Below are 20806 nucleotides of genomic sequence, written 5' to 3'. Positions count from 1 at the left end.
AGGATTACAAGAGTGAGTTACCAGCTCAGGGCTCATTTACCCTGTTTTGCCACCAGTGTTTTGTTTACATGTTGTATCCTCCACTGAAACATCAGCTCCACAAGGCTGGACTTTGCTGTCATCCTCACTAAGCCCAGTGTGTAGCAGTTAGTGGACACACAATGAATTTTACTGCAGAATGAGTATGAAGCTCAATGATTTATTTATTTATTTTTGGTCAGTCGTGGGGCCTGAACTCTAGGCCTAGGCACTGTCCCTCAGCTCTTCAGTTCAAGACTAGTGCTCTAGCATTTGAGCCACAGCACCACTTCCAGCTTTCTCTGCTTATGTGGTGCTGAGGAATTGAACCCAGGGCCTCATGCACGCAAGGCAAACACTCTACCACTGAGCCACCTTCCCAGCCCAGGCTCAATGATTTTTGGATGAGCAAAGCCTTGGGTTTTAGGACAGAAGCATCTAGGTGAGTTAGGGCTGCGATGACTTGAGGCCCACATGGTGGGAAGCATGTCTCCTGGATTGTTGGAGTGGTATTTGGGAAACAGGCTGGTGGAGTTGGATTATAAACTGGACTGAATCGGACAGGTAACCCCAGATTTGGGGAAAGAGCTGTCCAGTTAGACAGTGCCCAACAGCTAGAAATGATTGAGAGCGAAGAATCAAGCAATGGAGCGTCCTTGAAGGACAAGATCAACTAGGGTCTGATGGATGACAGTCAGTTTGGTGAACTCAGGGCCTGGGTGTTGTCCCTGAGCTTTTTGGCCACTACCACTTGGGCCAGAGTTCTACTTCTTTGGCTTTTTGGTGGTTCATTGGAGATAGGAGTCTCACGGATTTTCTTGCCCAGGCTGGTTTCGAACTGCGATCCTCAGAACTCAGCCTCCTGAGTAGCTAGGCTGACTGGAGGGAGGCCAGAGCGCCCGGCAGGACAGGCTGTTTTGAAGGAAGCAGGAGGTCCTGAGGAGCGCTGGCGGGGCTGGGCTGGAACCTGGATGGCGAGGGGCTGGTCCGCGAGCGCGCCTCCCGAGCGGAGCCGCCCCGCCCGGGTTGGGGTCGAAGCCGAGGGCGGCGCGAGGCGCCTGGGAAAATCTCACCTGGGAGCGGCTCAGCGGGGCGGACCTTCGCAAGTCGCGGGCTTTCACGTCGCCCCGCCCCTCGGCCAATAGCAGAGCAGAGAACCTCCAGAGATGGGCTCGGGTTGGACGGGATGGCGCAAAGCCTGGCACGGATTGGACGCTGCCGGAAGGGCGGGGCGGGGCTCCGGATAGCTTAGGCGCTCCGGCCGGCGGGCGGCGCTGAGCGCTCAGCCACGGGGGCGCGGGGCAGGCGGAAGTGGCGACGCTGGCGTCCCAGGAGCTCCCTGCCGGCGGCAGTGACGGCCCCGGCGCTGACGGCGGCGGCCCGGGGGGCGGCGTGGACGCCCGCGGCGCCGGCTGGGGCATCACCGCGGGCCTTGACCCCGAAATGGCGCTGCTGGCCGAGCACTTGCTGAAGCCGCTGCCCGCGGACAAGCAGATCGAGACCGGGCCCTTCCTGGAGGCGGTGTCCCACCTGCCGCCCTTCTTCGGTAAGTCGGGGTGACGGCGAGGGGGGGCTCGAGGAACGGGGCGGATGGCCTGCAGCCCCGATCCCCGGACACCCCCGAGGCCCGTTTCTACTCCGCAGACCCCCCCCTTCCTTCCGAGCATCCCCAAATTCTCCCCGCTCCGAGCGTGCCCCCTTCCCCATCTCTTCCCTCCACGCCCTCCATCTCCCTCCCGCTCCTTCGGATAGATAACTCCAGCCATGCGCTGCTCCCTCCTGCACCCCAATCACCCCTGTCCCCCCCCCCCCGCAAAGTCCCTTCCTCTTGCATCACCGCCTGGGGACCCCGGGTCCTCCGCCTCCCCCCAAACTTCCTGCCTCTCCCCCAAAGGCCAGCATCCCTCACCCCACCTTCTTTAAAGACGAGTAAACCATCCCTTGCTTGACCCATCCAGTCTCTCTCTCAGGGACCCAGAGTCTCTCCTTCAATCCTGCTGCATATTCCGGATCAAAGACACCCCCTCTCCCCACAAAACTGCACCTCTCCGGAGGAGGCAGGCAGGGAAGGGGATTTTGGCGACAAGTTGCAAAACGCCAGGGGAAGTTACTGAAAACTATTTCCTCCATTTAGGCTGAGATTCTGCGTGAGGATCCGAGGGGCTGCTTTATGGGGTGACTGTCAGATATTGGCATCTTGGCACCTTGTGCTTCGAAAGAGAAAAACCCTTGCTGGGCGCTGGTGGCTCACTCCTTAGGCTTAGCTACTCAGGAGACTTGAGATCTGAGGGTCACAGTTGGAAGGCAGCTGGGGCAGGAAAGTGCCTGAAACGCTTATCTCTAGTGAACCACCAAAAAGCCAGAAGTGGAGCTGTAGCGCAAGTGGTACCATGCCAGCCTTGAGTGAAAAAGCTAAGGGACAGCACCGGGTGGTGAGTTCAAGCCCCAGGACCAGCACAGACATACACACGCAGAAAACACGCCCCCCTCCCTGCTTATATGTCAAAGGAGGTCATCTGACCTCTGGGAAGGTGATTCCTAAGCCCAAGACAGCTCTTCCTCCCCCGCTTCCCTCCCAGTCCAGCTCAGTCCAGGTCCTCCATGGAAAATGGGAAGGGAAGCCAATGACATCTGCCCTTTGCCTTTCGGTCCATAAAGAGTGCAACCTGAGCCTTGCTTTCTTCTCTGGGGAACTCTCCCAGAGCCCCGCCCTGCTGTTGTACTCAGCCATATTGCAGAAAGACATCAGTCCCCGGGACAGAGTCCAGCCAAAACCCACAAAGGGGCAGACTTGGACTGAAGAGATCTGCTACCCAGCCAGTCATTCCCAGAGCTGGTTGGGAGCAGTTGTTCCCACAGAAGTGTGCAGTTCTGCCTAGCTCTAGCCTAGATTTATTTCCTCCTCCACCTCTGAGCCTCAGGGTCCCCATCTGTGAAATGGGGATGCTGATCCCCGTGATGTGTGTGGCTGTGAGGGGACGGCTTTACGGCTTTATAGCTGTAAGTCCTGGATCCAGTTTTGCTTCCTTCTCACAGTAGATGATTAACCAGTGCTGAACGGGCTGAGTGACTTGCCTGGTCTGGATGAGTCTCCAGCCCAGGCAGCCACCTGACCGAAAGTGGGTCTCAACCTTTCACATCTATCACTGTGCTCTCAGTAGCCTGGCACATAGTAGGTGCTCAGTCAATACTGTGTCTACAGCCCTTGCTTATTATCAGTATTTCAAGCTTGAGATAATACTGCTTCTGGTTGTAGTGGTTTTAGCACCGAGGTTGATTCTTTTCTTGTTTTGTTGTTTCCTCTTTGGTGGTATGAACTGTGGCAGGCATAGCCACCTTGCTCGGGACCCGGATTTACATTCTGTTTAAACCACTGACTCTCAACTGAGGGTAGTTTGGTCCCTTAGGTGACGTCTAGCAATGTCAGGGGACATTGTTTTTTTCTTGGCCATAACTCAAGGGGTACAATCGAGGTTCCTCCTAAATGTCCTACAATGCACAGGGCAGCCCCCACCCATCACCACCACAGAGACTGCTCAGCCTCAGCGCCAGCAGTGAGTCTGAGCTGGGAGATGCAGGTTGGGCCCTGTGGCTCTTCTTCCTGGGGCACACTCCAGGTGCAGTGGTCTGGCTGGTTGGGCAGGAAAGGGGGAGGTGGTGGCTGGAGCCAGCACAGAGGAGCACCTCAGCCCTCCCTCCCCTGGTCTCAAAAGACCCTTGTCTCTGCTGCCATGCTGTGCTGTGGGCTGTCACAGCTCTGGACAGAAGCTCCATTCACACAGAAGCCACCAGTGGGCTTGGACCACAAAGGACTGAACAGCCGGTGGCCCTGTCTCTGCCCACCAGAGCCATTCACTGCTCACTGAAGAGGATGCTTCTTAACATAAACTAGATAAAAAGAAAAAGGAAAGTGCTAATCCGTGGTGAGCTGTGCTCTTCCGCAGAAAACTTTCTCTGGAGGGTTTGCCGCTGGGGTTTGGGGAAAGTTCTTCCCTGCTGGCAGGGAAGGATTCTAGTCTCCATCTGGGAAGCAGCTGCTCACCAACATGACCCGGGCAGTGTGTGTGGCTTGGGGGTCATTTGGGGGGGGATGGGAGGCTGCTGCCAGGTATGTCATAAGATGTTGTGCATTCCTGATTGCTACCCTCCAAGATGTTACCCCAGAATTATCTCCAGGGAAGCAAAGTCAGCTCTGATTCATATTCTCTCTCTCTCTCTTTCTGTCTCCCTCCCTTCTCCCCCCACCCCAATGTGGCTGAAATCTGTGTCTTTAAAAAATTTAATTCTGCAAGGAAGGTTTAGTCATGGAAGGAAAATTATGCAAAACTAACTGATGCCAGCCATTTATTGAACACTTACTGTGTGCTTAGTACTGCATGTGCATCCACTTAGTCCTACCATCAACTGTGTGTGTGTACACATGTGTGTGTACACGTGTGTGTATGTGTACACGTGTATACCAGTACTGGGGCTTGAACTTAAGGCTTGGGTACCGTCCCCTTATTTTTTTCACTCAAGACTGGTGCTCTACCACTTGAACCACATCTCCACTTCCAGCTTTTTGGTGATAATTGGAGATAAAAGTGTCATGGACTATCCTTCCGTGTGCTGGCTTTGAAGATTGATCCTCATCTCAACCTCCTGAGTAAATAAGGATTACAGACGAGAGTCACTGGTATCCGTCATTCCCATAATCTCTTTTATTTATTTATTTATTTTTTTTGTCAGTTGTAGGGCTTGAACTCTGGGCCTGAGCACTGTCCCTGAGCTCTTCAGCTCAAGGCTAGATACCACTTTGAGCCATAGCACCACTTCCAGTTTTTGGTGGCTCATTGGAGATAAGAGTCTCACAGACTTTCCTGCCCGGGCTGGCTTTGAACTATGATCCTCAGATCTCAGCCTCCAAGTAGCTAGGATTACAGGTGTGAGCCACAGTACCCAGCTGGACCATGTTTATTTAACTGATCCACTACTGTTAGACACTCAAATTGCTGCCTGTTTTGGTTGTTTTGTTTTGTTTTTGTGCACAATTTCTGTGCACAATTCTTCGGAACTTTATTTGTTTTAGAAGTGCAGTTATTGGGCTCAAGGGTGTGCAGTCTTTTTATCGGCTAGAACAAGCCCCGATTCTTAAACCTTTGTAGGGTGCGGTTTGTAACCTAGTTGGTTGGGCTTGGTGAATGCTGGTTCTTTGTGCTGTAGTGGGTGTGGGTCGCAAGTCAGCCTCCTGCTTGTCCGGTTTGGAACATCTCTGCTGGGCTTTGCCTGTCCTCTATCTCTAGCCTGAATCTCTCTCCAGTTGTGCAGGTTCTGCCACATCCGCTTCAAGGCCAACCCTTTCTCCCTCTGCTTTCTCTCCCTTGACCCAGTAATTGGATCGCACCCTACTGATCAGTTTGCAAGATTGGCTTTGGTGAGGCCTTGCTTTCTCTCCCTCCACCCCTCCCCTCCTCGTCCCCCTCCTCCGCCCCCCCCACACCCCTTAGATGAGTTTTGCAGCCCTTCTAAAGCACTGACAACTGGCAGGCAGAGAAAGAGTCAATGAGATGTCATTGAGAATGGTTGCTTTCCACCTTGAAATCAGGGAACCTGGGGGAGAGCTGCCATGGTTACCTTGCATTTTCCTGTCAGTCTGTGTTTGAGGTGCAGGGGGAAGACACCACTGTGACTCCATCTTCCTCTGGTATCCATGACCAGAACACCTGGGACAGATGAGTGGGAAGAAACACAGGCATTTGTATCAAGCTGAGCCAGCCCGACCAGCCCAAGCTTGAGTCCTGTGGGGAGCTGGGGATGCTGTGTGTCCATGCATAAGTCCTTGCCCTCTCTGAGCCTGCAGTCCCAATTGTGAATGGAAGAAGCACAGCCTCCCGGGAGGATCCGTGGAGGTGATCTAGGGTGGTGTGGGTGCTTAGTGCCTGGAGTCGCCCCCTCTTTGCCCAGGCAGGAGAGAGCTCTAAAAGGGGCATCTTGTTGTCACACAGCCTTTGGGACATGGGTCTGCCAAAAGGAAGCCACCTCTGAGTCTGGATGACACACTGCCAGGGCTCAGGGCCAGCTGCTGGCTGCTTCCAGCAGAATCGCACCAGAGCTGTCGTTTGTAGCATCTGAGGGCCAGCGTGGATGGGACCCCCGGTGCCTGCTGGCGCCCGTCCCCTGCTGACGGCAATTAGATCCTTTAGTGTTCAGGGAAGTCCTGGTGTGAGGTCAGGCCTAGGCTCTGACTTCTCTTGCTGGAGAGCACCAGAGGGAAGGCAGGGGTGAAGTCGCAGCCCGGCACTGACGGCTTCAGAGAGGTGAAGAGATTTGTTTAAGCCATCCTCTGGGCTCTGAAGCAGGTGCAGCCCTGTATGGGTGTGGGGGCGATCAGAGGGTCAGCTCTGGCCCTCTGGGGTGGCTGAGTTTGGAGATGGGGGAGTAGGGAAGGGACCGGAAGTTGCCTGGCAAAAAAATGTGCTTATTTCAGTGAGCTTAGGGTGGAAATGAAAGGTCTAAGGGCTTGGGTTTCATTGTTGCAGCTGAATGCTACTTCCTTTTGTTACATTCCCACAGTGCTTCTTAGATCAAAGCCAGTCTCCCCCCCTCCCCCCCTTCCCCCCACTCCATAGTGTTAAGTGTATCTTGAGTCTCACTGGCTCCTACCAAACCTCTGCAGCTCATGATTCCACAGTGATCCTGCTTGCCCCAGGTCCTAACTTAACTTCACTACTCTGAGATGGTGTGTGTGTATGTGTGTGTGTGTGTTGCACGCACACGCACATGTGTACACACCTTGAATTCAGGGCCAGGGCACTGTCCCTTAGCTTTCTCTACTCAAGGCCAGTGCTTTACTACTTGAACCGCAGCTCCACTTCCAGCTTTTGGGTGGTGAATTAGAGATGAACAGTTTTCATGGACTTGCCTGCTCAGATTGACTGTGAACAGTGATCCTCAGATCTCAGCCTCCTGAGTAGCTAAGATTACAGACTGGAGCCACTGGCATCTAGAGTTCCAAAGCTCTTCTATTCCTTCTTTCCCTTCCTTTCTTTCTCCTTTGGCTTCTTCTTCTTCCTCTTTTTCCTTCTGCTCTTCCTCACCCCCTCCACATCGGCTTTGCTTTCTTGGTCATCTTCTGGTTTTCTTCTCTAAAGACCCGCTTTGCCTATTGGGAAAGATAGCGATGATGGTGATGATATCATATATAATAATTAGCATACAAATAATAACAGCTTCTGTTCAAATAAGCACTTCACCTGGGTGTCCTTAATTGCCCTCATCTATTTGCTTACACATCTCACCTAAACATCACTGTAAGCCCTGAGGCCAAGTCATTAGCAGCCTCACTTCACAAACAAAGGAGCTGCAGTGCAGAGAAGTTAACTAAGTTCTCCCAGGCCACACAGCAGGTGAAGAGGACTGGTGTCCCTGTGGCCCTCTCCATTCCAGCCTGGATTTTGCCAAAGGTGGTAACTGTCGTCAGTGGTTGGCAGGTCGAGGGGGTCACTTTTTAAGACAATAATTTGAATTATTTGGTAAGCATTGGTGCCTATTTTTAGGCAGTAAGAACCTCAGTGCTCTTCAAAACAGGCCCGATTGCCACCCGACCTGTGACAGCACCAACCCCCAGATGGATAAATGATTTATTTCCCCCTGGCTGGAATTTGAGAACTTCCATTGTGATCCTTGTAACCTAGGACCTGTAAAGTTAATCTGCCCTGGGTGCCTAATTACTGAACTTCATCATCCACCTAGGAAAACAATGGCATCAGCAGTGGTGACAGACATGCTGTCACTCCTTTTTGGAAATTTTTTTTTGGGTTGGGCTAGTTAGATCTGTTCTTGTCCTGACTCACGCAGGCTGAAACTGAAGCTGTACGTCTCACAAGGCAAATATATGTCAGGTGTCTTCTGCTGGTTGTTTGAGCTGGGCCCACCTCCAACTCATAATCCCCCTGTCCAGACTTCCCCAGTGCTGGGATTACAGGCCTGTGCCACCACACCCGGTTTAGCATTTTGTTCCTGAATGAAGATTCTTCCTGAGATGAAAAGGGAGGGTGGACTAGGGCAGGGTGAGTCTGTACCTGTTACTCAACAGTGCAGACATCACCTGAAAGATGAAGGCCTTGTGGGGGGCAGCCAGAATGGAAATTTCCAGATGTGTGCTGTGTTCTTTTCTTCTTTCAATACTGAGGGTGGCACCCAGGACCTCAAGAATGCTAGCAGGTTCTACCTGCCACTGGGCTGCGGCTAGCTGGGCTGTGGGCTTGCTGAGCATGATGGGTAACTCTCCAACGCTGAGGAGGCTGTGGAAAGAGGAAATGAGCTAGGCTCCAGCCTCGTAGGCCTATAATCCTAACTGAGGAGGCTGAGATTTGAGGGATATGGTTTGAAGCCAGCCCAGGCAGGAGAGTCCAGGAGATAAGAATCAGTTAATCAATGGGGAAAAAGCTTAAAGTGGAGGTGTGGTGGCTCAAGTGGTAGAGGAGGGGGAAAAGGTAAGGGACAGCATCCAGACCCTAGTATGGCACACACTAAAAGAGAGAGGAAAGAGGAAACGAGTCTTGTGCAGGCACACATGGTGGCTGCTGGGGAATTCTGCTTTCTGGGCAGAGTCACCCTTCTGAGCGGTGGCAGAGGTCCAGGCAGGAGGCGCTGCATGGCTCCTGTCCAGCTGGAGTTGTCCAAGAGGACATGCGCAAATGCCTTGCTTGGTGCTGGAATGCCTTTTACTTAGCAAGTCATAGTGACAGAGTCAGAGCACTGTGGCCAGGGCAGGAAGAAGTAGCCATCAAAGTACATTAAGTGAGTGTGTGTGTGTGTGTGTGTGTGTGTGTGTGTGTGTGTGTGTGTGTGTGTGTGTGTGTGTGTGTGTGTGTGTGTGTGTGTGTGTGTGTGTGTGTGTGTGTGTGTGTGTGTACAAAGACAAGGTGTGATGGTGCCCACCCGTAATCCCAGTCCTTGGAAGGTAGAGCTAGGAAGATCATAGTCTGAGACCAGCTAAAGAACTGAGGGGGTGGGAAAGTGGGCTGGGAAGGTGGCTCAGTGGTAGAATGCTTGCCTTGCATGCATGAGGCCCTGGGTTCGATTCCTCAGCACCACATAAGCAAAAAGAAAAAAGCCAGAAGTGGTGCTGTGGCTCAAGTGGTAGAGCACTAGTCTTGAGCTGAAGAGCTGAGGGACAGCGCTCAGGCCCAGAGTTCAGGCCTCATGACCAACAACAAACAAACAAAGAAGAACGGAGGGGAAAGGAAAGCACTATTATGGTTTGAAGTGGTAGAACAAAGTAGTGAGTGCAAGCCCACATGCTGCCCAAACCCTAAGAAACCTGAAGACAAGCCATGTCCAGCCTAGGGGGAAAGCTGGAGGGGGCCTGAGCATCTCTGAGTCAGCCTGAAACAATTCATACGTCTGTTTGTATGTATGCCTGGGTATACATATGAGGTACTGGCCAACTAGGGAATACTCCATCACTGTGCCACTCCCCTATCCTAATAATTTACTCTTTTGGGGGGGGTTGGGGGGGGGTTGTGAGGCTGTCTCTGAGTTCTTTTGCTCAAAATTAGCGCTCTACCACTTGAGCCACAGTGCCACATCTGGTTTTCTGGTGGTTCACTGAAGATAAATCTCATGGACTCTCCTGCACAGGCTGGCTTTGAACCGTGATCCTCAGATCTCCGTCTCCTGAGTGGCTAGGATTATAGGCTATAATTTGTGTTGACGATGTGGACCCTTTTTAGAAAGTTACAATAAGTATAAACACAGGGACATTTGTGTTACATTGTGATGAATTCATAAAATCAACTGATAGATGGAGATATTTCCATGTTTAAATTTTATTTTTTTTTCTTATGGAGATTAAGTATCTTTTCATCTGTGAATTGCTCAATGTTCTATAGAGCTTTTTTTTTTTTTTTGGGTCCAGTTGTGGGGCCTGAACTCGGCCTGGGCGCTGTCCCTCAGCTCTTCAGCTCAAGGCTAGTGCTCTACCACTTGAGCCACAGCGCCACTTCCAGCTTTTTTCTTTTTATGTGGTGCTGAGGAATCGAACCCAGGGCCTCGAGCATGCAAGGCAAGTGCTCTACCACTGAGTCACCTTCCCAGCCCTATAGAGCTATTTTTCTTATTGATTTGTAAGCACTCTACATATTAAGGATAATCTTTATTACATTTGTTACACAAAGTCTATTTCTTTCTTTTTTTTTTGGGGGGTCCAGTCGTGGGGCTTGAACTCTGGGCCTGGGTGCTGTCCCTCAGCTCTTCAGCTCAAGGCTAGCGCTCTACCACTTGAGCCACAGCGCCACTTCTGGCTTTTTTTCTTTTTGCTTATGTGGTGCTGAGGAATCAAACCCAGGGCCTCAGGCATGCAAGGCAAGCGCTTTACCACTGAGCCACCTTCCCAGCACAAAGTCTATTTCTTGTCCCACTTGGTTACTGGGCTTTTGTAGTGGGATTTTCTCCCTGCCCCATACAGAAAGACTCTGGATTTATTTATTTGCCTGTCCTAGGGCTTGAATTCAAGGCCTGAGCACTGTCTTTGAGCTTTTGCTCAAGGCTAGCACTCTACCACTTGAACCACAGTGCCACTTCCAGCCTTTTCTGAGGAATCAAAACCAGGGATTCATGCATGCGAGGTAGGCAAGCACTCTACCGCTAAGCCACGTTCCCAGCCCAAGACTGTGGATTTTATAATCAATTTTCTCTCTTCCACTATGTCTTCTAGGATGAATCCTTAGCAAAAAGCTTCTGCTAAGCAGAGAGGGTCATTGACCAGTTCTGGGTAGCTAGAGCCATACTGCACATAAACTGTGTGCACAAGTGCAGTCTAGCCCTATGAAATAAGATGGTGGGATCTTATCTGATTTTTATCTCTTTAATAACAGCTTCCTTTCTCCCTGGAGGTTAGATGATGAACTAGAGAAACACTCTGATGCCTGCCCTCCCTCCCTCCCTGGCTTCCTCCTTTCCTCTCCTCCTTCTCCCTCCAGGTAGACAGGTCTGTCCAGATGTATAAAAGAGTCTGTTTGCTGTCAGTTAGCAAAACAAATCTGGAAAACTGGTAAAACTGGAAAGGTAGTTTTGGGGCTGGGTTCTGTGGGAAAGGAAAGGGGGGCATAAGCTGCTTGAGACTCTGCCCAGCACCCAGAACTCAGCACTCAGCACTCAGCACAAGCAAGCCCAAGTGGGAGCTGTTAGCAAGGCCACCACCACGTGCTTGCCCTGGGGTTCTCCATCAGAGGTCTCTCGTTTTTTTTCCTTGGGGTCACGTGAACAGGTGGAAATGTTCTAGAAAGGGAGATGTGGGACCCGCCTTGGCTCTCTGGTTGTGTTTGGGCTCCTGGCACTTGTGTGGCTCTGGCTAAGTCTGGTGACTTCTGAGTCCTGGGTTCTCATGCCGGACACACAGAAGGCCTTGGCGGCTGACAGCTGTGCAGACCGCATACATGTGGAGCGCTTCTGGGCTGTAGACATGAGGGACTCACGCCTGCAGGAGCAAATCACTTAGCTTAGATTCGAACCCGGCACCTGCTGGTCTAGAGCACTAGGCTCTTCCCCACGCTCACAGTCTGCCTTCAGCTGCCTCAGTGCACACTGAAACCCCATTCCTGCCAGCCGCACCTCTGGTCGTTGTCACCCTCTCTCCGCTTTGCCAGAAGCATCCTGCAGCCCTCACCCTGTCCGGGGCAGTGGCACAGAAGCTCTGGCCCCTATGGGGCCTCCGTATAGTACACAATGACCACTGCTGTGGGGCCCAGCGCCTGCCGACCAGGGTGGCCTCATGACCCTCAGAGCGCCCTGTCAGGAGAACCCAAACAAAACATCTTTCTCCTGGCTCCTGGGCGGAGCCACACAGAACTACATCCAGCCCGTTCCAGAGCCAAGGAAGCCAGGAATCTTTTTCTGCATCTCTGAAAAGCACAGGGAGTGACCAGAAGCCTTGGAGGAAAGCTAATAAACCTGGCTGTCCGTGCCCAGCCACTGAGCCTGGGGTTCCCATGTCCGCTTTGGAGGCTGGGGGTGAAGATCAGCCCAGAGAGGCTGATGGAGCATTTGCTCTGCGCACTATCCCTTTCCTCCTTCCCTAGGATTCCCTTTTTACAGGCAGGGAAACTGAGGCCCAGGCCCCTTTGCCTGGTTGGATGGAATGGAACCTGCAGGGGTGGCACTCTGAGAGAACATTCTCGATCGCTGCCCAGGGGTGCTGCGTGGGGCGCCGGCGCAGCGGGCAGCCAAGGCCACCTGGTCCCTGTGTGGCTCTTAGAGGACAGCCCCTGGGCATTCCACACTAGGCTGGAGCAGTGGGTGAACTTGGAGGAAAGTAAAGAGAAGTAGGCCAGCTACTCAGGAGGCTGAGATCGGAGGATCACAATTCAGTGACAGCCTGTGCAGAAGAGGCTGTGAAACTCTTACCTCCAGTTACCCAGCAGAAAGCTGGACTCCAGCTGTGGCTCACATGGTAGAGTACCAGCCTCAAGTTACAAAGCCAAGCACAAATGCCAGACGCTGAGTTCAAGCCCCAGTAGTGTCACAAAGGAGGAGGAGGAGGAAGAGGAAGAGTAGCTTTATGAGCAGGGATTTCATGAAAATTGTGATAATTTCAGATATCCAGGAAAGGAGAAAGAACGACAGCAAATATTTGCCACCTCCCACTTAATCCCTCCATGGTCATTTTGCTGGCCTGCCCACCCTCCATCTGCCCACTAAGCCAAGGTTAATCTTTGTACTTGCTGTACTGAGGGGCAGGACCTAGGTGCTGTCCCTTAGTTTTTTTTACTCACAGCTAGCCCTCTACCACTTGAGCCACAGCTCTACGTCTGGCTTTTTGCTGATTAGTTGGCGATCAGTGTCTCCCAGACTTTCCAGCCTGGGCTGGCTTTGCACGCTGCTGGCTTGGCAGGGTACAGCAGCAGCCCAGCCCCCACAAGGGGCCTTAAGGAGAGTCAGCTGAGCATTGGGTTCATTCACCCTTGCCATCCCAGCCCTCAGGAGGCCGAGGCAGGAGGGCCCTGCGCTCAGACCAGCCCAGGCTGTCACGGAGGGTCGGGGGTACAGGTCAAGGGTGATTGGCCGTTGGCAGAGGTTCTGGGGGTATTTGCCAGATCCTAGGAAAAACAGGAAGTCATAAGGTTCACTATCACCAGCACTCACTGCTAAGCGGCTCTGATGTGTTGCGTTCAGAGCCTTAGGCCCAGCAAGCATGTGCTCTGCCACTGAGATGTGCTCACAACCTCGGAACACTACTTCCCTGCCCCTCCCCTCCTCTGCCCTTCCCTTTCCTTCTCCTCCCCATCCTCCTTCTCTCTCCTTCCCTCTCCTTCCCCTTTTCTTTTGCTAGTTCTGGGGCTTGAACTCCAGGCCTAGGCACTGTCCCTGAGCTTTTTGCACTCAAAGCTAGCACTTTGAGCCACAGCTCCATTTCTGGCTTTTTGGTAGCTAACTGAAGATAAGTGTCTCACAGACTTAATTGCCGGGGCTGACTTTGAATGACAATTCCCAGCTCTCAGCCTTCCGAGTAGCTAGGATTGAAGGTGTGGACCACTGGCTCTCTCAGCCTTCCGAGTAGCTAGGATTGAAGGTGTGGACCACTGGCTCCTGGCTAGCCTATTTTTTCTTTGAAACGGAGTCTCACTGTGCAGCCCAGGCTGGCCTCAAACGCTCCATCCTTCTGCCTCAGCCTCCCCCGTGTTGGGATCACAGGTGTGCACACCCAGCTGCTGCACTATTTCTAATTCCTGTGACAGCCCTCCGCCCCATCTCACACAGGGGGAAGCAGGTCCAAGGAGGTGACCCGAACCTTCTTCCTGTTACACTGTGGGTGCTCACTTAAAGCATCTAATGCTGCATCCTCCATGTACGTCTTCACAGCTGCAGGTAGAATGTTCCAGATGGCTGGCCAGGTGTGCTGGGTCCTTGGCTGGAATCAGGCCTGCAGAAGGTCCTCCGCCAGCTCCCACACCCACCTGTGGCCAGCTGGCACAGAGGCCTTGCCTGGCCCACTGGCGGCCGCGGCTCCCTCCTGTGGGTGTGGTTTGGTACCCTTTGACAGCCCGCAGTGGGGACCTGGCCCCCACTTCTGTGGGCTCAACAGAGGACAGGGAGGGGGACAGGAACAGCCCAGCCCCAGTGTGTTTGCTCCCTCGGCGCCCAGCCCTCTACCAGGAGCTTTGGCTGCCTTGCTGTCCCTGTCCCGGGAAAGCCCGCCAGGAGGAAGAGGACAGGTAGGCACTGGGTGTGGAGGCCAGCGTCCCATGTCATCAGCTGAAGGTGTCACCTCTTAGGCCACATTCCCTGACATGGGGCCTGGCACAGTGTTCGGCGTCACACCCCTGTGAGGGCCGGAAAGCGGAACAAATAACCCTAAGCCCACCCTGCCAGTGTGGACGGAGCTAGGAGTCTAGCCCAGGTCCATGTGGGGACAGCGCTCACACCGAGAGTGGAGACTATCACCTCAGGGAGATGTTCCGCTTGCATCTAAGGCTCTGACAAGGTCTGCTCTTGGAGCTCAGTACCTCCCAGGCTCCCACAGCTCTGCCCGGCCCCCTAAACTCACCAAGTGAGCCACTCCCAGGTCCTCCTCAGCCCTTGGTGACATCTGCATCATATCTGAATGTCAGCCTTGTTGGGAATTGAAATCTCTTCTTCTTCTCTCCCTAGATTGCCTGGGCTCCCCGGTGTTCATGCCCATCAAGGCGGACATCAGCGGCAACATCACGGTGAGCACTTGGCCCATGGAATGTAGCCCAGCCCTCCACGGCAGGGATCAGAGGCCCCCTGCCCCGCCCCCGCCTCAGGAAGGGGGAGGAGACAAAGGGGGCGTGGCTTGATCCTTGGGGGCCGGGAGGGGGTCCTGGGGGGGGGTCTCCAGGACAGCATGAGTGAGCTGTCTGGGCCCAGCCTGGCTGGGAACCTCTGCTCCACCTGCACACCCAAGTCCATGGTGGCTGTTGAAGTGCGAACACCGGGGTAGTTGTCATTAGGAGAAATCTTGTCCCTGGCCGTGGTCTCTTGGGAACCAGAAGATCCAGCATACAGAGCAGCTGTCTGCAAAGCACCCTTTCCAATGCTGAGACCTACCCCCCCCACCCCCCCCACCCCCATGCTCTGTTTTCAGAAAATCAAAGCCGTGTATGACACCGACCCAGCCAAGTTCCGGACCCTGCAGAACATTCTGGAGGTGGAGAAGGAGATGTATGGAGCAGAATGGCCCAAAGTGGGGGCCACACTGGCGCTGCTGTGGCTGAAAAGGTAACGAGGGGCCACTAGGGCAGTGAGGGCTCACGGGAGACTTTGGGGGCACCGTCCCCCTGGGGGGAGAGGAGGGGGACGTGGCTCCTAGAGGCTTCTGGCCCGAGGACCAAGCCCTTTCTCAGTGCCACCCAGAGGCCGACCCTGAGTGCTCAGGGCTCTGATCCGAGCCTGGGGTCAGAACTCAAGGTGAGGAGTGGGTATTGGTGTCCAACTGAGCCCAGACTGGAGCTCACCCGCAGAGCCAGAGCTGAGTGGCTCACGGGGACCCCGGGTTCTGAGGGTGAAGGGCACTCAAGGTAAGAGCCCCACTGGGAGAGCAAGGCTGGGGTTGTGCCAGGCCTGCAGGCCTTCGGGAGGAACCCCAGGGCTCTTCTAAGCGGTGGGCTGATGGTACCCAGCTCGGCCACCCAGTGCCGAGAGGAACAGGACACTAGTGGCTGGCACCGTTTGGGCTTCCTGCTGACCTTCCACCCTTCTCCTGATCCTCCAACACCCCAGAGCCCTCTGCAGAGACTGGCATGGCCAGGCCCACCAGCCCTGTCCTGGTTCCTATTATTACCCAGTGAGAATGGTGTCCCTGGCCAGGGGAGAGCGTGCCAGGGAGATGCTGAGCTCAGGTGGTCTCAGGGACCCCCGCTGCCCTTTGTCCCAGCATCCCCAGTTCCCAGCTACGGCCTGGGCCGCGTGCACCAGGTCCCACGGTGCGCACGCGCATCTCATAGCTGTGGTCTTAAGGAGCCATCTCTTCTCTGGCCGCAGAGGCCTTCGCTTTATCCAGGTCTTCCTGCAGAGCATCTGTGACGGGGAACGGGATGAGAACCACCCCAACCTCATCCGCGTCAATGCTACCAAGGCCTACGAGATGGCCCTCAAGAAGTACCACGGCTGGATCGTGCAGAAGATCTTCCAGGTGAGTGGGTTCGACCACGTCCACGTGGAGCCTGCGGTTGCCCGGGGCTCAGGAAGGGCTCACCTGCAGTGGCGGCCAGCGCCGCCTGTGTCCTGTGGTGTCTCCTCTGGGTGGCTTGGCCTGCCAGGCTTGACCAAGCTATGGGAGAAGATCACGGGCTGTGGGGAAGCGCAGGTTCATGGTGGATTAGCCTGGATTAGCCTGGTGGATTAGACCCTCAGATCCAGCCAGATTGTCACGCTGGACAGAGAGGGAAGAGAGGCCTGGTTTTGATGATCCTCAGGGGTCGGCAGGCTGAAACACTCTGTGTGCTTCAAGCTGTGGCCGGCCATTCTTTCTAATACATATTTTTTTTATTGTAAAGATACTATACAGAGGGGTTACAGTTACAGGAGTAAGGTAATGAGTACATTTCCTATCAAGCATTGTTACCTCCTCCTTTGTTTTTCCCCTCTCATCCCTTCCCTCCCCACCTCCACATCTCCTCCCCCCCCCAAGTTGTAAGATTCGTTTTCTTTTTTTTTTCTTTTTGCTTATGTGGTGCTGAGGAATCGAACCCAGGGCCTCATTTATGCAAGGCAAGCGCTCTACCACTGAGCCACCTTCCCAGCCCCTGTAAGATTCGTTTTCAACGTAGTGTCTTATACATTTCATTTTAACAATGGGTCAACCTGTATCCTTATTTCAGCATTTTGTTATGTCCCTTCCCCTCCCCAAATTAGAAAAATGTATATACAAGATGTAGGGCACAGAATCAAATACAGTGAAAACAGGGGTTATACCATGGGGGAAGACCATAGAAAAGAAACAAAAAAATCACATAGTACATGATAAGTGCATTAAAAACAACAGCAAGAAAGATAAAACCTCTTGTGTCCCTATCTTGGGGTTCATTTCATTTAGCATCATCTTATATGGTCATATGTACATAGTTTTTACCTTTTCTGCTTGTCCTAGACATATACTAGTCATTGCAAATAAGGGAAACCATAGGACCTATGTTTTTTTGGGCTTGGCTTACTTCACTTAATATAATTTTTTCCAACTCTTTCCATTTCCTAATATGGGGCTGTGTCATTCTTTTTGATGGAGGCATAGAATTCCATTGTGTGTGTGTGTGTGTGTGTGTGTGTGTGTGTGTGTGTGTGTGTGTGTAACACATTTTCTTGATCCATTCATCTACTGAGGGGCATCTGGGTTGGTTCCATATCTTAGCTATGGTGAATAATGCTGCAATAAACATAGTTGTGCTGGTAGCTTTACTATAGCCTTGTTTGTGATTGTTTGGGTAAATGCTCAAAAGAGGGATTGCTGGGTCATACGGGAGCTCTATGTGGAGTCTTTTGAGGAACCTCCATACTGCTTCCCTAAGTGGTTGAGCGAGTTCACACTCCCACCAGCCATGCAGTAGGGTTCCCTTTTGGCCCCATCCCCTCCAGCATCTGTTGTTACTAGATTTCTTGATTATTGTGGCTGGCCATTCTGCCCACCCGTGTCTCCCTCGGTGTGGATTTGCCTGCTCGGTTTGGCTGGTCTCTCTACTGCGGTTTCTGCAGCGACCTGCCCATCCTTGATGCTTTGAGAGCCAGAGTCCGCTGGCTGCTGTGAACCAAGGAGAGTCAGGTGCCAGGCTACATCCAGGCAGGAGAAGCTGCACATGAGGTGGGAATCATGACATCTGCCATCTACTTGGCATGGCTGGGGACAAGGCCCATCCTAGGAGCATCTTGAGTATCCTACCCTCCCTGAAGTGTGTTTCCCCCGACACAGGCCTTACAACCACCCCCTGAACCCTGACAGTGTCACGCGTGCCTAGCCAGGACAGCTGCCCATGAGCTGTAATCCCACCTCTTTCTCAGATCAGGACAGTGTAGACAGTGAATGGCTGGGCATGGTGGAGCACACCTGTAATCCCCCCTCTAGGGAGGCTGAGGTAGAAAGAATGCTTGCTCCTAAGAGCTCAAAGCCAGGCTGGGAGTGAACCTCCCTGAGCCTTGGGAATGAAGCAGGCCCCACCTCACAGGCTGGTTTGGAATTTGAATGAGTTTTGTCTAGAGTGCCCGGTCCATGGTTTGCAAAGTCAAAGTCAGTGCTTTCATTCACGATTCGCTACTCATCCTGCCAAATGCACACCAAGGGTGTTTATCCAGTTGTGTCTTTTTCCTTCTGGCTCTGAAGTTCTGTGCATTCCTGACTCGGCACCTTACAAGTTTGGGGGCAGCTATGAAATTTAGGGCAGTGTTACAAGGACAGAAGAAAGTCCACATTAGGAGCCATAAGGGGCTGGGATGTGGCTCAGTGGTAGAGTGCTTGGCCTAGCATGCATGAAGCCCTGGGTTCAATTCCTCATACACAGAAAAAGCCAGAAGTGGCACTGTGGCTCAAGTACTAGAGCACCAGCCTTGAGCAAAAGAAGCTCAGGGACAGTGCCCAGGCCCTGAGTTCAAGCCCCAGGAGCTATGAGCTTCCCAAAGCAATTTACCCCTCCAGAGCAGAAAACCCCAGCAAAGAGGCTTACCTGGTCAAGCACCTGCTATATGCTCTGTGCCAGGGTAAACACTTATTGCGTAGCTGATGCTGGGGCCAGCAACTATTGTGTGCCAAGTGCTGGCCAAGTACCTACTGTGTGCCTGGTCCTGGAGTTAGCACCTACTGTGTGCTTGGTGCTGGGGCCAGCAACTACTATGTACTCAGTCCATCCTAATGGCAACTAGTAATCACCCAGTAATTGGCTGAGTACCTACTGTGTGCCCAGTGGTAGTCTGAGTGCCTGCTCTATAACCTCTAATCTTTACAAAAGCAACTTAGGTAAATACCATTATTGCTCCAGTTTACAGACAAGGAAACTGAGGCATAGGGAGGCTCAGTGTTAGCTGGTGACGCAAGCTCGAGTTCCACTCAGATTTGTCTGTCTCTCAAGCTGATGCCTGTCCTGCCTGCACACACACACACACACACACACACACACACACACACACACACACACACCCTTCCTTCTTCTTTCCTGGTCATTCTCCCGCGCACACACACACACACACACACACACACACACACACACACACACACACACACACACTCAGATTTGTCTGTCTCTCAAGCTGATGCCTGTCCTGCCTGCACACACACACACACACACACGCACACACACACACACACACACACACACACACACACACACACACTCAGATTTGTCTGTCTCTCAAGCTGATGCCTGTCCTGCCTGCACACACACACACACACACACACACACACACACGCACACACACACACACGCACGCACACACACACACACACACACACACACACACACACACACACACACACACACCCTTCTTTCCTGGTCATTCTCCCTCCCACATCACAGCCAGCCCAGCTCTGGCCCTACCTAGCAGGGCTCAGGGCAGTCCTCTGCGTTTCCAAGTCTCCCCTGCTGACACTGATCCCCCTTTTCTTACCGGTCTCAAGGCAGCGCTCTATGCTGCTCCCTACAAGTCTGACTTCCTGAAGGCACTGTCCAAGGGGCAGAACGTGACGGAGGAGGAATGCCTGGAGAAGATCCGCCTCTTCCTGGTCAACTACACGGCCACCATCGACGTAATCTACGAAATGTACACCAAGATGAATGCAGAGCTCAACTACAAGGTCTAGGTGCCGCCCGCCTGGAACAGGCTATTCGGAATCACTGTGAATCAAACCAGCCCAGCCCCCGCCTCCCCCCCCCCCAAGCCACCCCCAGGCCAGCTGGGTCCTGTGGGGGAGGGGGTGGCCTTGTTTGTGTGTTTTTTAAATCATGTTTTGGGGCTCATCCTAATGAAGCAATAGATACCCATCTTCCTCCCAACTCACCTTTGAATTTCACAACCATGCAGACCCCTGTGGTACACACCGATTAACAGTTGCTAATACATTGAGTCCTAGGGTTTTTTGGTTTGATTTTTTTCTGCCCACCCAGAAGTCCCGCTGAGGTAAAGCAAACCCAGCATCCTTACGAGGATGAGGATGTGGATCTCCTTGCATGATGTTTTGGATATGTTAAGGACTGAATGGATTGGATTGGAAATCATGCCAGTGTTTTGTTTTTGTTTTCCACAAAAACAGACTCTTGTTTCTACAAACTCTGATCCTCTGCCTCCCCGGAGAGCTTTGTTATTCTTATTTTTTAATGGCTAAAAGCCACCAGCAAGCCTTTTCCAGCAAATGGCCATAGGTGACTGCATTCTCCAGGGTCAGCTTTTCTAGCCTCAGAGAGACCACCCATCCTGGCACCCCCCGCCGAGGGGAGTGTCAGCCACCAGCTGCAGAAACCCAAGAAACCACCTCGCTGCCTTATAACTGCTCCTCAAGTATTGGGGCAAATAACGTAACCCCAAAAGAAGTGATGTGTGTTTAAAAAAAAACCCAATGAGGAACAATTGGTGATTTTTATGCAGAAACTAAATCATTCTTAACAAATAAATCTATATTTTGGAATCATGTCCGTGTGCTGCTTGCTTCCTGAGTCTTAACCCTAGTATCCAAAAAGAGCACCAGTTGCAGGGCTGGGAAGACAGCGGGGGTGGTTGAGGACTGAGGTTGAGTGGAGTGGGTAATACTGATTTCCCTTATTTCCCACTCTACTAAAGCAGAGCCCAGTGGACGGGTGGGCCAGGGAAA

At 52.8% G+C, this 20806-nt stretch overlaps 1 protein-coding gene across 1 annotated transcript; it reads left to right on the top strand.

The window, feature by feature from the left end:
- The first annotated feature begins 1315 nt into the window (after window positions 1-1315).
- Window positions 1316-20626, top strand: LOC138808445 (glycolipid transfer protein). Its single transcript, XM_069994689.1, has 5 exons — window positions 1316-1564; window positions 14650-14708; window positions 15107-15240; window positions 16003-16153; window positions 19619-20626. Exons 1-5 carry the CDS (start codon window positions 1462-1464, stop codon window positions 19799-19801), a joined length of 630 nt encoding a protein of 209 aa, XP_069850790.1. The 5' UTR covers window positions 1316-1461; the 3' UTR covers window positions 19802-20626.
- Window positions 20627-20806: the final 180 nt, after the last annotated feature.

Source organism: Dipodomys merriami, unplaced genomic scaffold, assembly GCF_024711535.1.
Source record: "Dipodomys merriami isolate MVZ:Mamm:240054 unplaced genomic scaffold, mDipMer1.0.p SCAF_45, whole genome shotgun sequence".
In the NCBI taxonomy this organism is placed as follows: Eukaryota; Metazoa; Chordata; class Mammalia; order Rodentia; family Heteromyidae; genus Dipodomys; species Dipodomys merriami.
The sequence above is the reverse complement of the archived record's forward strand: the minus strand, read 5'-3'. Positions and strand labels throughout refer to the sequence as shown.